This window comes from Crotalus tigris, unplaced genomic scaffold, assembly GCF_016545835.1.
Source record: "Crotalus tigris isolate CLP2741 ecotype Arizona unplaced genomic scaffold, ASM1654583v1 scf7180000024339.11422700, whole genome shotgun sequence".
Taxonomy (NCBI): Eukaryota; Metazoa; Chordata; class Lepidosauria; order Squamata; family Viperidae; genus Crotalus; species Crotalus tigris.
Window position 1 is genome coordinate 3,275,559 of NW_024100509.1, and position 16,956 is coordinate 3,292,514.

Genomic DNA, 16,956 nt, shown 5'->3' on the forward strand with positions numbered 1-16,956 from the left:
AAAATTAAAACACATATGCCAAGATAGCATACTTTCAAGTCGTATTGCATAAATTCATGATTTATGTTTGCAGCTCTTTGGAAGACTTTCTTAATATTGCATAAATGTATGACATTTTCTGTATGAATTAAAGCCTCTGTAGGTAGAGACTGAAGTTATCATAGAAAATGAACCTTAATTTTGACTAAAGCCATCTTGAGAAGATACAAAACCTGCTAAGCATAAATAAAATTGTTAAGGAAAATTCTTAATGAATTTTGGGTCTCATTTTGAGAGCTTTTTTGGGGAGGAAAGGTAAATCACTTAGATATGCTAGGTAGTTCAGTGTTATATGCTGTGAATGAATTAATGAACATCTTTAATGCAGTCAAAACTTAATACTCAGCAATGTGGAATAAATTACATATGTGTGGAAAGGTGCAAATCATAATATTATCTGGATACACCAGCCAGTTGACTGCAAATTTTATATATAATGAAAAAGAATTTAGCTACACTTAGTGTGATGGATTTATGTACATACCTGTGAATAAAAACTGTAAAAAAATGACCAAAGCTGTATGTTGTTATAAATGAGACATATGTGTATTTTTTTCCCCATAATTCCATTGTTTTATTTTGAAAAAGGAAATAATCATTGCACCCAAAGGCCAACTTCAACAAATGTGTCATCATTACATCTGATGCAACACTGACCCAAATCCTAATATTTTTTTTTGAAAAGTAAAATATATACAACATATAGAAAAAAGGCATATCAATTGTATATTGTTCACCACTTCATTGTTCAAACAAACCACATGTTAGATATTTGGAGAGTGATTTCTATATGAGGGACATAGCAGCTTCCTGCTGAATTAGCATAAAATTTCCGCAGTGCCCTTGCCCCATTCCAGTATAGCAGGTGGTTTTTAATGCTTGCAGACTCAAATTATAACATAAGATTTAGAATTCTGAGCTGCAAGACTTTTTTTTTTTAGTGTTGACAATTTGGTTAGAGGAGTACAGTGAATACTTTTTGTTTGGACTCCATCCCATTTAATGGACCAATGTACATTGCATTAAGATTTGTCCATTAAATCAAGATTTTACTGCCCAGATGCTTCCATTTATGATAATTATATAATTATGCAAATTATATAAATTGGCAGAAACACTATATACTTGCATTTAACATTCTTCCTCCTCAAATGGCTGAAATCTCAGGATTTTACTATACTCAAATCTCGTCCACAAGTAAATAATGTTTGATCTTCAGCCTAAATAAAACTGAAGCCTAAGTGCTTAAGTAACCAAATGGACAATCAAAACTTCAGAAGCTGTTCTAAACAGTTGTCTGGACAGGGGCTTATTTCTGCTCAGTCAGTTAATATTGTCCTTTATTTTTGTGACACAGTCCATGGAGTGGGTAGTCCTTCCTCCTCCAGTAGTGAATTTGCTGGACTTTTCAATACTTTGAAACATTGTGGAAACATCCATACCTATCAGTAAGGATGGCCAAAAAAGTTTTTGTTACATTCTTGTATCCTCCAGCTGCTTTGAATGTACATGCTTTGAATGATCAGATAAACATGGTCAGATGCCTCTAAAGCAGTGGTTCTCAACCTGTGGGTCGGGACCCCATTTGGGGTCGAACGACCATTTCACGGGTGTCGCCAAACAATGCAGTCCACCATTTTTTTCCCCTTTTCCTTAGCTGTGCTACTCCCTTTTATTCTATTGGCTTTTGAAAGCCAATAGAATAGACTCTCTTGAATAGAGTCTAATTCTATGGGCTTTCAAAAGCCAATAGGAATTGTCCAGGCTGTCTCTGCCCTGCTGAGCCCGGCAAAAGTCCCATTCTGCAAACGGTGCTGCACCAGTTGAGTAGTCCTAGACTTACGACCGGTTGAGTAGTCCTCGACTTATGACCGGTTGGGGGTTGCGCCATTAAAAAGGTTGAAAACCACTGCTCTAAAGTTAGTAAGTTAATGGTAAATTTTTCCATGCTAAAGCTTACCATTTACCTAAATGGCAAATTCTATTAATACTATTTGTGGTGAGGCACACTTAAGTAGCTAAATCATTATGGATATGGTTGCTTTTCAGACGTGTCTCTGCCCATGAACATTTGGTGCAGAGCCACATTGAGGACCTACATCATTTCAAATAAAATTCTCACTATAGTTGTTTATTATATTATAAAATTGTTCCTATTTCTACTTTGACTTTTGATGAGATTTAGCCATGCCTCTAATAAAGCAGGAGTTATTCACTAAGTAGATTTACAAAAAGAATCTACTTGTTGTAGAGCTTGTCTGCTGATGGAGGTCACGATAGAGTAGTTTTGGAGCTGGGTGGCCTTAACAAATCCAATAAATAAAAGGCAAACACATCCGTATTGCTACTCTACATATGCCACTGTGTAGAGTATTGATGGAGAAAGCTACCAGCATGGCTGCATATCTAATGGAGTAGACAACAGTAGCAGATTTGGTTTCATAGCAATGGGCTGTGCAAGCTTTGATTTGCTTGTATTGCCAGTACTGTTCCTATTGGATTGTTGGTACTGTTCTGCTTTCTTATTAGAGAGCCCTTTGTAACTTTTCTGCAATTAAGGCCTACATCTTTATTCACTGTGTGTGCCTAAAATATGCCCATATGTGACATCTGATTAGATCCTTGATCTTCATCCATAACCATAAAGTTGGTGCTTTCTTTGGAAATATTATCTGTTTTATCATAGACCATATAATCAGAGATAGATATACTTGTTATTGTCTCATAAGTTAAATAATTATGGTTCTTTGAGTAGACATTCTTACATCACAGAATTTTCTCTTGTACTGCATCTAGAGTGGCTTTTTTTTTCTGAAAAAAAAATATAGCAATCTTTATATTAGAATGGAGGATTTAAGTATGGTTTTTCAAAAGTATTCAACTTGAGAACAATCCACAGTGTTGGGTCAAGTAATTGACCACTTGAAGAAGTGATTCCTATTCTCATCCTTCTAGCATTACTGCAATGGCAAAATAGTCCCGATACGTCTTGCGATGTAGGCAGACTATTCCCTCCCTCCCTCCCTCCCTCCCTCCCTCCCTCCCTCCCTCCCTCCCTTCTTTCTTTCTTTCTTTCTTTCTTTCTTTCTTTCTTTCCCTTTGTGTATTAAGTATTTGGCAGAATGTACCAAGAGGTCCTACATGGTTAGAATGCACTATTGCAGGCTATCTCTCCCACTGCCAGGAGTTTGATCATGAATGACTCAAGATTGACTTAGCCTTCCTTCCTTCTGAGGTTGATAAAATGAACGCCCAGATTATTGGGGGCAATATGCTGACATTTGTGAACCATTCCGAGAGTGTTATAAAACATGTGGAATGATATATAAGTCTAAGTGCTAGACTTAGGAACTGAATATATAGGATTATTAGAAGTGGAATTTTTTTATGCAAATTTTCTCTCAACATGTTCTTTATCCTCTTGTGTGCAGATTGAAGGGATGTAGATGTTTCTTGTGGACTTAGTAAATTTGAGTCCATATCAGTGGTAGGAAAGATAAATCTTGGAAATAATTGAGGGGAAGTATACAGTGACAGAGAGAATGCTTAACTTGAGAAAGGAAGACTAGAATCAAATTCTGACTTTGTTATTTTTTGCTTTATGGCTTTAGGGCTTTGTCTCTGTCCTGAAACTTAACTTAGAAGATTCTTGAAGACATTGAGGATATATCAAAACCATCTAATTCTGTAGGATTAAATGGGAAGTAAAATATTCACCACTTGCCAGAGAAAATTATGGTTAGTTCTTCTTATAGCTCACAGATATAGGTATTTAGGGATGAATTGGTATTGTTGTAAGAATTACTTAAACGTACTGTCCTACATTTTAAGAACTGCATCTTAATGTATATTGCTATGTTTTGAAGGAATCTAACATAAGTCCTTGGGAAAACTATAATTTCTTCAAGAATCCATTCTAATTTTTTGTTCTTTACTGTGATCACAAAGGGTTTGTGCTGAAACCTCTGGAATTTACAAGATTCTTTGATGGGAGAACATAGACATAGCTTATTCCCCAAATACTGCAATTCCTGAAATGATTTAACAGGTCCAAAGAAACAGTTAAGTCACCAGAGACCAAATGAGATAGGAAAGCTATTCCCAACTACTAATGTTAGAGTCCTTCAAAACATAGCAATATACAGTGAAGTATGTTAAATGTAACACCTTCCTACTAGAAGGCCCTGATAGATTCATTCTTGAGCCTATAGTAAAAAGAAGAACCTTGATATCTTTGTTAGTCACATTTGTACAATTTGGACTTCGGGATGGAAACTGAAATTACTTTGGGCCATACGTTGTGAGATTTATGAGTGCTGGATCCTGGATGCTCCATACTTTCCTCTCACAAATGAAGTGCCCATGAAGATTAAATGAAATCTCTGTGGAAAGGGAGCTAGTGGTGCTGTTATCCTGGTTTTTCAGTTTTCATGCCTGACAAGCTGGACTAGCCAAGGCATAATTTTATGTTTGCCATTTATTATATCTGTCTTCCAAGATTTTTGCATATGCTAAAAAATTGGTAGCAGGAACATTGTATCACACTGCAATATGACTTGGCAGAAGGAGAAAGTGTTTTGCATTGCTTCTTTAAAGTTCAACAACATACCACAAGAAACAGATCTCAACCACCAAGTGCATACAGTGCTATGGATATGGCGATGATAACACTAATTTGAGTAAGAAAATTTATTGGAAAACTCACATCTCTATGTTTCACCTTTGGATTTGTGACTATTCCTTTTCATAATGTGGCAGTATCACAGTTACAGAAAGTGAAAAGTTACTGTAGTTGACAATGAGAATCTGCCATTGTGCCTTGGCTATGAGATCTCCTGTTGCAGAACATTTAAATCTGTTTTGCTTTCAATCCCATTCAAAAATATGGCAACCTTTTACTGTTTACAACTGCTTTAGGGCCTTCTGAGAAGAAATGAAAGAAAGCAGGACAGAATTTTACCTTCAAAATTGCATTATCTTAGTTACCACTTCATCTGGAATACCAGTTTCTCAAGTAGCTAGAAAGATAAATTAACTTTCAAGAGATTTTTTTTGCATAGGTTCTATTTGTGGCTTCATAGTATGGATTATTTGCATATAATAGAAATAAAGCTGACTATCTCAGACTGAGATCTAAGATGTACTGAAGTCTTCCCTGGGTTAGTTGGCCTTTTGACTTTAACCTTTGCCGAATTCTTTTCCCATTATAGCCTCTAAAAAAAACCTGTTACCTTGCATCCTCCTTGCAAACTCATTGCTGCCTGAATGAATGTCTTAACTGCAAGTCTGACTTCTTGTTCAAAGACATAAACTGGACATTATGAAAATCTGAAACATTATTGCATATTTTCTCTCCCATAGATCCCATGCTGCAGCCTGAAAGCCTGCCACCTAGGCAGGGTTTCACAGTACATTGCTTTTATTTGAGAGTGAAAACTCAGGTTATTTGTGACATTTATATTTAGAAGGAGAGAATATGTTATTAGGAACTTTTGCACACATTGCACACAATCTTCAGTACCTTAAGATTACATTCTTGCCTATTGTACATTTTCATTCCAATTTTGTTTTTCTTGAATAAATATCAAATATCTCATCTCTCTTACCATAGAACACAATAGGTCCAGTGCAGTAAGAGTACTTGTTCAACTAACTCGGTCTTGTCTACCCATAGCTACTCTCAGGCAGGAGTTTTTCCCAGACTTATGCAGAAAGGCTGGAATTGGACTTGCACACAGATTCTTTTCTGCTCAGGTATAAAAATTATTTGTCATTTTAAAAATAAATGGGCAATAATAAACAGCAAATTAACAATTGCATTTTAATCCAACACTTGTTTCCCAATTTAGAATTTATGTTTTTAAAAATAGAAGCTGGCTTCTTCCTAAATTAATACGAAATGGCCGGTTCGTAACTATCCCTGTTGGTCACATCAAGGACAATGCTTGTAGGAGAAATAATTTTTTGAATACCCTTAAAGGAAGGGAAGTTTGCAAATAAAGCCAAGAAGTTTGCAAATAAAGAACTGAATTAGTTTCTTGTTTCTCATGTATTATACTGTTGCAGTCTGCTACCTATATTTACAAGCAGTGTAAGATCACGGGGTAAGTCATCCAATGAAGGTCTGTAAGATCTAGATCAATAAAGCAAATCGCATGGAAATATCTGTTCTGAATGTGCATGTGATGCGTCCTTGACTTTATTATAAGGGAAATTTTAAGTGAACACTAATACAGAAGCTATTTGTTTTAGCAGATACTAACTCTTTGCTAATTTCTCTCCTCTCTCCTCTCTGTTTTTTTTTTCCTTTATTTTCAGAGCTACGTGTGATATATGAAACCTGCAGGAGATGTTGTAATGACTGTGAAATTGCACTGAGGACAGATCTTGCTCCTTCCATTTTTTTTTTGTGATTACTACTCTTAGTATTGTGGTGATTGATTATTTTCTACAGTAAGTGAGCTTGTTGCTTTGTCTGGTTCCTTTGTTTAAAAAAAAAGAGAGAAAGAAAGATGTCTGATCCTGATGCCCATCAAGATGCTGGTATCAAGCCAGGCTTGTTGGAAAAAAGCAACAATTCTGGTGATTCTCAGCCCTCAATCAATTTGGAAAGAAGGAACAAAAGTGGGATAATTAGTGAACCATTGAACAAAAGTCTTAAGAAGTCTCGACCACTGTCCCATTACTCTGCTTTTGGTAGCAGCAGCTCATTAAGTGAACATTCAGAGAAATGTGTCCCTATGGCCAACAGCAGTGAGGCAATCGTGGAGAAAAGCAATTCTACCTCAAAGCACAAAACCATCTCTGACATGTTGAGCAAATCAGATATTTCTTTGGAAGGACAGAACATCTTGCAACAGTTTGCTCAGTCCACAGAGTTGCTCAAAAGAGTAGTCCAGGAGCACATCCCCCTGCCTAATGACCACGGGACGGGCATCTCAGACATGGAAGCTGTCTCAGCTGCTGAAACAATGAACAACCCATCTGATTTTCCTTACCTGGGGGCTTTTCCCATCAACCCTGGCCTTTTCATTATGACCCCTGCTGGTGTATTTTTGGCAGAAAGTGCACTCCATATGGCTGGCTTAGCAGAGTACCCAATGCAGAATGAATTGGCATCTGCCATCAATTCAGGGAAAAAGAAACGAAAACGATGTGGCATGTGCCCTCCTTGCAGAAGACGAATAAACTGTGAGCAGTGCAGCAGTTGTAGGAACCGTAAAACTGGACATCAGATTTGCAAATTCCGAAAATGTGAAGAACTTAAAAAGAAGCCTTCTGCTGCACTGGAGGTAATTGCCTTTGCTGACACAGTTTAATAATTCCTTCTCAACTATCCTTTGTGGAATCAAATTATGAGGACTGGATGTGGAAATGTCAGAAGTTTGAATCCATTAGCAGTTTCTACCTTTCTATTTTATGTAGCCCAGTCTTTTCACAGATATACATCCACACAGTTATTTATAATATTTAGAAGAGAGAGTGTTTTGCACTACTTTCTTTCATGAGATACAATGAGCTAGAACCTCATAGCAAGTTAAGCAGCTGATGTGGCAGTCATGGACTCCTCCATCTCAGACTGCATGCCTGGCTTCAGATTGATGAGTATTTTTCCAAGGAAAGATAATAAGTGGAAGAAATTCCTCTATATATTAAAGAAAGAGGATCTATTCTGTCTTCCCAGGATACATTTCTTGTTTAATACTATAGTGCAGAGGTCCCCAATCTTTTGGGCACCAGGGACCGGTTACGTGGAGAGAGAGTTTTCTGCGGACCGGAGGGGGGCGTGGTTTTGTGTGCTGCCTGCATCTTGGCGGATGGGGCTTTGCTTGTTTGTGTGGCCCGCTTGCTGGCATGCCGCGGACCGGTACCAATCCACAGACCGGAGGTTGGGGACCCCTGCTATAGTGCTTTTGAGTATTCACAATATTTTACATGTGTTACTTTGATTTAAATATTTCAGCAATGGTGTAAAGAAAGCTTATATTAGAAGAAGGGCCAAGGATAGAAGAAGGTATAGGTATAGCTTACTACTTTTACACTGGTAAAACACAGGTAGTCCTTGACTTATGACCACAACCGAGCCCTAAATTTATGTGAGTTTTGTGAGTTAAGTAGGTTTTGCTCACTTTACGTTACCTTTCTTGCCACAGTTGTTAAATGAATCATTGCAGTTGCTAAGTTAAGAACATGGTTAAGTGAATCTGGCTTCACTCTTTTTTTTTTTTTTTTTGTCAGAAGGTTGCAAAATGTGATCACGTGCCCCCGGGACACTGTAACTATCATAAATATGAATTGGTTACCAAGCATCCAAATTTTGGTCACATGGCCATCGGGATGCTGTAATGGTTGTAAGTGTGAAAAAATGGTCATAAGTCACTTTTTTAGTGCTGTTGTCACTAAACAAATTGTTGTAAGTTGAAGACTATATTTGCATTTAGAGTCTGTAGCTTAGGGGGTGCAGCTGTGTATTCAAGCTTCTTTGAGCTAGAAGTGGATATGTGAGGATGTGGGGTTTTTCCCTCTTCCTGGAAGATGTTAAGTGATGTAAAGATTTACCACCTTGTACTGTTTATGAGGAAGTTGTTAATATGCATGCCACTTCTCAAGATGTGATCAGCCATTAATCCATATTAGTTTCAAACAAATGAAGCTTAATATTAGCCTGCCTTCCTTCCTTCCTTCCTTCCTTCCTTCCTTCCTTCCTTCCTTCCTTCCTTCCTTCCTTCCTTCCTTCCTTCCTTCCTTCCTTCCTTCCTTCTTTCTATTGAGGCATAGTACTCTTTATTTAGCCCAGTACTGCTTTTTGCTAGTAAACATCTCTTCAAAGTCCCAAAGGTCTTGATTTGCCCTGCTATGCAAGATTCTTATAACTGGAAACACAAGAAGCTAAGATTAACACATATGTCTATATTCTAGAACGCTCCAATATATTTCTTAAGACTCAAGATACTTCCTAAACTCTTTGGAAAATATCCTATTCCTAGAAAGTTAACTTGTTATAAAGATTACTTCATTCATTCATTCATTTTATTTCATCAAACCTTTGGGACTGTTTCTTTCAGATGTTTATCTGTCTGAATTTTGCCCAGTAGCTGACAATTTTGAAAGTCCATGCCCAGAAACTTTATTAAACTTTTCTTGTCAACAGAATTTGATTTAGTAAAACTCATAATGTTTGCCTAAGCATAGAGCTCCAAATCTTTGTAATTTGAAAGAATGAGTGCTAAATACAGTAAACATGAGCTCTCAGATGAAAGAATAAAGATTAGGCAATAAGGATTAGGATTATAATTGAGATACAAGACATAATAATAAAGACATAAATAATCCCAGCATGTGAAAATCCAGTAATGTTTAGATTTCACTTTGCTAATCTGCAAGCAAAGAAAAACGTGTATACACTAGTTCATTTCTCAAGCTGCATTGATGATTTCAAAGATAAATTTATTTGAGTTGGGGGAGCAACTTAATTAAACAGTTTACTTCCATTTTACTTGAAAATGTACATAAATCAATTTTGATAGGCAATAACATTGTGGCTTCTTCTGCATAGTTGCAAAAAGACAATGGCAGATCACTTCCATGCTATTATGAAGAAACCTGCATGGATATGATCAGCAATTCAGCAGGAGCTGAACTTGATTCAAATGAGTTGTTTGAAAAAAGCAAATTAGAATGTATGCACCAAAGCCATGATGGTGCATCTTCTGCAAGAAAAAAAAATCAGATGCAGTTTGGAGCTTGGATAATGCCAGTTTTGAATAGAGAAGAGAAAGCAAAAGACCTCAGGCGATTATTTCTCTAAACTGAATTTCACCAATTGAGGCTACTTCTTCATAGTGGAAGTGAGCATCGGTATTCTCATGTGACATGCAGTTTTGTTAAATCTGTTGCATATAAACAATGCAGGTTTGATTTATTATTGGGTGCATTGCTGATTCCTGAATTACAGAGTTGTCGGGTTGCATCCAAAGCCCATCCATTAAAAGGCCAATTTCAAATGAGGTACATCTCCCCATCACTTTCAGGAGTTCCAGGTGAGGAAAATAGGAGTCAGCTCCTTTATCAACTTTCCCTATTAAATCCAGAATGAATTAATTTAGGATTAAGTCTATGTAAGTAAACTTTGAGGTGTGGGGAGGGACAGATGTAAGTGTTACCTAGATGTGTTTGCTGAAATATTTGGTGTTGCAAGAGAACATGATTGAAGGTCAGGATGCTGGGGATGGTTGTGGGCTACAAGAATATCTTTCTTGTCTTTCTATCCGCCACTGTGCCAATTTCTTGAATTTGTCTGGTGCCCTGCATGCAGGACAGATGATAACTTTCCCTATTTGTGCTACAATTTTGGACTGGTTGAGAACTCCCAGGTTGATGGATTTGTTAGATGTACACTGAGGCCATTTTATCTCCTGTAGTTGATACAGTGGCCAATTAGGTATCTGTATGCTGCCATCCCCAAAAGTAATGGCAGTCTAAATTTGATTTTACTTGAATGAATAGGAAGAGCATCCAAAAGAGAACACTGTTAACACTTAAAAATGTACAACATATCACGATTTGTTGAGGTTTACTTTCTCTGTGGCATTCTCCTGTAAAAGTAGGGATTCAAGAGTTGTCGTCCTGAAGGCAAATAGATCTTAATGAGTCTGGAAGGATTGTAGGGAGAGGTTGGGGAATTATCATATTGGACTGTTTGATAGTCCTGTTGAAACCCTGGTCAAACAGTGGAATGTTATTTGTTAAAGTATATTGAGATTAATTCATTGAGGTACTTTTTTCCTTTTTTTAGAGCCAAACCAGGGTTCAGGATAATGAAGTTGGTATCATAATTAAAAAAGTCAGTGGAAGAAAACTCAATTCAATTAAAAATTATCCAAAACTCATTATTAAGTAGCAAGAGCTATTCAACAAATATTATGAAAATTCAATAACATCTCATGGCATCTCCCAATTTTGCTTAACCATAGTGAGGGAGTAGATATCCTGAATGGGTTCCTAAGCATTACAATAGTTTGGATAAAGAAAGGCCTGTGTGAGAACAAGCAGAGAGCTTGAGATCAGATTAGACAAGTGGAACCCATACCTCCTGTCCAAAAGGGAATGGCTTCTAGCCTGTTATGCTACGTGGAGAGTTGCAAAATTTAAACCCTGATTTTATTTTAAAGAGAGCTGTACAGGATGGATAGCAGTCTCTGGAATTCTTTTGCAGTGTGCTTCATTAACTTAGAATAAATCTACTTACTGGAATTTGATGTCCTTGGAAGTTTGGTCCTTCAGTTTTTTGACTGGCTGACTGAAAGCGATTTGATGGCCAGTATGTTAAAATGTAGCCTAGATAAGATGGAGATACCATGAGATGGAGATGGGTTGTCTATCCAAGTGAATGATATTCAATCTGGGATGCACTTTCCCTGAAATTTCAGTTACACTGTTTGGGACTATTCTCATCATTGCCATTGGAGTTTCTCTGAGTGGCTAAATGGTGTATTACCAGCTAATCAGTCCTAAATGTACAAATGTCTGGAATCAGATGTATATTATACCTTAATCACTCAGATTACTCCTATTGTTCTAATTAGAGTTATTATTTGAATATTCAGGTAATCCAGAATTGTACTTCTACTGCAGTAATTGGGATCGATCAACAGAATATTGAGGTATCAGGTATATTGGTTTGTAGACCATTTCTAGACCAAACTCAGGATACTAATGCTGTCCTTTTAAACCTTTAAACCTTTCTCTATCTGAGACCAGCCATCTGTCCTTCATCTAGGACAGTGGTTCTCAACATTTTTAATGCCGCGACCCCCAACCGGTCGTAAGTCAAGGATTACTCAACCGGTCGTAAGTCGAGGACTACTCAACTGGTGCAGCACCGTTTGCAGAATGGGACTTTTGGCGGGCTCAGCAGGGCAGAGACAGCCTGGACAATTCCTATTGGCTTTTGAAAGCCAATAGAATTAGATTCTATTCAAGAGAGTCTATTCTATTGGCTTTCAAAAGCCAATAGAATAAAAGGGAGTAGCACAGCTAAGGAAAAGGGAAAAAAATAGCGGACTGCATTTTTTGGCGACCCCTGTGAAATGGTCATTCGACCCCAAATGGGGTCCGACCCACAGGTTGAGAACCACTGATCTAGGACAATGGCCCCCAACTTTTTGGGCACCAGGGACTGGTTTCATGGAGGGAGGTTTTTCCGTGGACCAGGGGGCATGGTTTGCCCACGTCCTGGATACCATATGTGTGGGGGGATGGGGCTTTGCTCACTTATTCGGTTTGATTCCTGGTGGCCTGCAGACTGGTGCCAGTCTGTGACCTGGGGATTGGGGATCCCTGGTCTAGGAAACATCCCAGTGACTTTCCTACATTAGGCTAAGATGCTTCTCTTCTAGGCATTTTAGAATTTGATAAAATCCGGAGTGCATATGCCTTTACTCTATTAGCATTGTGACATTTATTTACTATCCAAGCAATTTAGTTTTACTATTTTATCATTTTCATTTCTTCAGAGAGTGTTAAAGTTTATTGAGAGAAATATCATTGATGGATTAAAATGTAATAAATAGTGTTTGAAAGGCAGTCATGCAGGCAAGCAATCAGAATAGTTTTCTGGGTCCAGAAGGAAAATTAATGGATAAAATTGAAAGAAGCACCAAGAACCTTTCAACTGGTGAGGGTTGTTTTGTTTTGGAGATCCTAATTCTGCTGAAGTTACCTAAGCAGAGTCTGGGCAGCCAGCTATTGTGTACTCCTGCTTTGGATTTAAAAAAATGGAATGGCATTATTTCCAAAATAACTTCTAACACGATTGCATGATTTTATACTTCCAATAGCAAAGAACAAAATTCATGTGTAGATCCAGAAGTAAGAAATAATCTTGTGCGCTCTGGATGCAGATCTTCCTGAATCCCCATTCAGCATAATTAATAAGAGTCACAAAAATTGTAGGCTCTTCTGGAGTGCTCCAAAGTCGAGAAAGCTGCTGTTACCTCCCAAGAATAGTATGATTTGTCCACAGAATTTATCATATATGATGTTTCAATTGAATAGAAATGTTGCATTTGAAAGAAGCATAATATATAGAAATAGTACTTCGGGATAACAGTATGTACACAGGAACCTGTCATAAAGGGTAGATACTTTATTTCTTCCTTATTTATTTGCATCCTGCCTATATTATTTCTACAAATTACGCAAGGCTGTGAACGTACTCAAAACACCTTCCTCTTGCTATTTCCCCCAACAACAACCCTGTGAGGTGTGCTGGACTGAAAGAAAGTAACTGGCCCAAAGTCACTCAGCTGGCTTTCATGGCTAAAGCTGAACTTGTTAACTTACAATCTCCTGCTTTCTAGCCATTGCCTTAACCGCTAAACGCAAACTGACTTTAACATGTCACATTTTACTTCTATAAACTAGGAGATGGAAGGTGATCTGCACAGCATCTATGGTTGTTTGAGGGATTGGAACAGGCTATCATTATAATATCGATAAAATATAGCATAATAATCTATATAGCTGAAGATTTTTGAGGCTCCTGAACATCTCCTAAAGAGAGGACAGTTCTTCTCTCTCCTAGTCTCTTCAAGCATCTTTTCATGCCTTCTCAAGAGAAAACTCTGAAGTGTTGCTGAAGTGCCAGTGGGTTTTTGTAGGCCTTCTTTTCCTTGTATTTCCTTTTTCTTTTTTATAAGAACGGGAAAAGAATCCTCAGGATAATGAAGAATGAAGACAACAATACACAACATGTGAGCCTGTTATTTGCTTTGTGTGAAAGTATAATAATATGGCAAACAGGTTTCACAACCAGAAGTTGCAAATGTGCCTCAAAAATATTTTTTGTGGGTTATGGTGTGAATAATACCTGGATAGAAGGGAGAGAGAATCAGTAGGACAACCAGATGCCTATTCCTATAGCTATCAACCAGACAAAAGAGAGAATCATAACATCGTCTCTTAAGGACCTGATCCATGATCTGACCTTTTATCACAAAGAGGAGTTTTCCTATGGAATTATAACTCAGAAAAATTGCCCACGTAGTCTTGATCGAAAAGAACTGCAGTATATTAGAATACAATACATAGACAATCAAAATGGTATATGGCTCAACAGCTTCATTCAGTTGTCAGATTTGTGCATGTCTTACGTGATCCTGTTTCTTTTTGTTATATTTCATGGTGCAGATATGTATTCCACCCATAGAAACATATTTTATTCATTAAGACAGTGGTCAATTTCTGTTAATTATTTTCCCAGCATGCCCTTGTATCCACCATACAAAGACAAAACTAATACATTTCAAGCTGCTTGATTAAGTATTTAAATCAGATTTTTGTGGTGATTTAAATCACAATTTTAAAATTGCTATTTTAAACCATTCATCCTGAGTAGAAAATCCAATAGGTCCTTCCTCTGTCTAATTAATACAGGATACAGAGTCAGTGGATTGTGGTCCCTGATTGTTCAGAGCTGCCTGTCTTCTGATTTGCAAGAGCTGTCATCATCTCACAGTAAGGATTTCTTCACTTCACTCCCCACCCTAGGGCTGCTTACAGGTAGTCCTCGACTTATGACCACAATTGAGCCCCAAATTTATGTTGCTAAGTGAGACATTTGTTAAGTGAGTTTTGCCCCATTTTATGATCTTTCTTGCCACAGTTATTAGGTGAATCACTGTAGTTGTTAAGTTAGTTACATGGTTGTTAATTGAATCTGGTTTCCCAATTGACTTTGCTTGTCAGAAGGTCGCAAAAGGTGATCACATAATCCCGGGACACAGCAAAGGTCAAAAATATGAGTCAGTTGACAAGTGTTTAAATTTTGATCACATGATCATTGGGGATGCTGCAATGGTCATAAGTGGGAAAAATGATCCACTTTTTTCAGTGTTGTTGTATGTTCGCACTGTCATTAAATGCACTGTTATAAGTTGAGGACTACCTGTATTTTGATTCATAATTTGTTAGTGAGAAATGCAGAAAATGGTATTTCTCTGCCTAAAACTGGCCAAACATTGCATACAGGTCTTGCTGAAATCTCTGTTCTTTCCTGACTAATCTTATCATAAACTAAGGACCTGTTTAAATTATTATTCCAGCATATTTCTGCAGTTCTAAGTTTCAACTTGGATAGATTATATACATGATCCAAGGACTTTTAAAAAGATGTAGAGAGTCGAGTGTAAACTCTGGTACAATGTATCAAGTGAAGGAAAACACTGTAAAGAAGGAAAATTCCAATATGGACCAGTAGTATACAAAACATTTCAAATTTGAACTATTTCACAACTGCTTTACATTTGAAGTATACTTACCAAAACTCAAAATGCCTACCAAAGCTTTGCTTTGAGTTCAAAATCACTCTGTTTAATATCAAAACACTGATTTAGGCATAAAACATTTCCAAAGTAATCAATTATTTCAGACTTCAAAAAGACATTTCAGATTTGAACAGTTTGAAAAAACTTTTTGAATTTGAACTGGCTCAAATATGAAGAGTTTTGTTCATAATACGATCGCTCACTCTATTAAGAAATAAATAGAGTGATTGAATTGCACCAAAGTTGCGTTTTACTGAAATGACATGTACATTTGCAGAATTTAATGTTTGGAGAATGAAGAGATGCAAGAATCAGGGTCCTGCATACAATATGTAGGGATATGTAAAAAAGGAATTCATCCAAGTGCATGTGCAGCTGTTTCAAATTAATTAATGATTTGCTCTTTATTTATTAAAGAGTTCTCTGCCTGTTATTGACTGAGGTATCTGATTCTGTTCTATAACTGGCAAAATAAACTCTCTTTTCAGGAAACTGGAAGCTAATGTCATAGAAATATGTGCAAAAGTGTTTGTGTGTCTTCAGAAATTCATTTAATCTATACTTACATTTTTTTTAATCTAGGAAGAGAAAGGATTCTCTTTGTAATCCATGAAGTAATAGACAATGATAAATCCATATAGAACGGGCCTTCCAGAAAGGCGGTAGAATAATAAGTGGCTCTCAGTGGTTATGCTGAAGTAGAAACAATATGTATATGCAAGAAAACACTGGTGCGTTACATTAAAATTTGTAAAAGTACTGAAGCCCAAAGAGAAGCTGGTTATCTTAAATTTAGTTTAGCTTTGGTTTCCTGTTGACAAGCAAAAACAACTCTGTGAATATGGTACAGGTACTGTATCTGCAAGCATAGTGAGACTTGTCAAGCCTTTGAGCACCACCAGTTATAACTATGGTACTGTGCAAGTGAACAGAGGAATAAGTCTTTGGCAAAAGGTCATAATTTGGGGAAATGGATGCCAGTGATGCTCAAGAAAAATATAAATCATTTTGTGCAAAGATTAGAAGAATATGTAGTTAAAAATTGGCAAAATCTTAATATTGCCACACATACACGAACTTTATAAAGACCAGATAGAACCTCAATTAATGTCAGGAGATTAGTATATATTAGTGTAGTATGAGTAAATATTTCAGTTCAAATAGTCTTCTTTCTCTGCCTTCAAGCTCTTTCATGTCTATTCCAAATTGAGCTAGCAAATTGTTTATCTAGTTTGCTCAAACTAGACTATCATTTTCAAATTTGTACCTTTGGAACTAATTCCTGCTTTTGAGATAGGGAAAACAACAAATCACATACAGATAGTGGTATACACATATAAAAATGTGTATTAACTGGTAAACCTATTAGCATAGTCTTGTTAGATGAAATCTGTATTGGCTATTTGAGAAAACATGTTTCTGGAATGTGGTTTACTTTTGATCAAAATGTATAAAATGTGACCCAGGTCTTTGAATAAGAAACCACTAAAGCCTTCCCAGCTGTTGTTTATTTTATACCCTGATTTTCTATTCAGAGAATACTCAAGGTGCTATTATCCTATGTTGATTCTGCTGTTGGACTAATAAAAAC

The 16,956-nt window shown here is 36.9% G+C and overlaps 1 protein-coding gene across 15 annotated transcripts in view; it reads left to right on the forward strand.

The window, feature by feature from the left end:
- The window catches only part of CXXC5 (CXXC finger protein 5), a 123,210-nt gene that overhangs the window by 91,929 nt on the left and 14,325 nt on the right, over positions 1-16,956 (forward strand). For 12 of the 15 annotated variants that reach the window (XM_039325963.1, XM_039325958.1, XM_039325966.1 and 9 more), the window contains one exon: positions 6,358-7,331. In XM_039325963.1, the coding sequence (XP_039181897.1) occupies positions 6,552-7,331 (780 nt within the window). In that variant the 5' untranslated portion in view covers positions 6,358-6,551. Of the gene's footprint in view, positions 1-3,335; positions 3,778-5,713; positions 5,794-6,357; positions 7,332-14,475; positions 14,557-16,956 lie in introns of those variants that run through there. The other 3 variants (XM_039325970.1, XR_005554602.1, XM_039325965.1) reach the window with 3 other exon arrangements.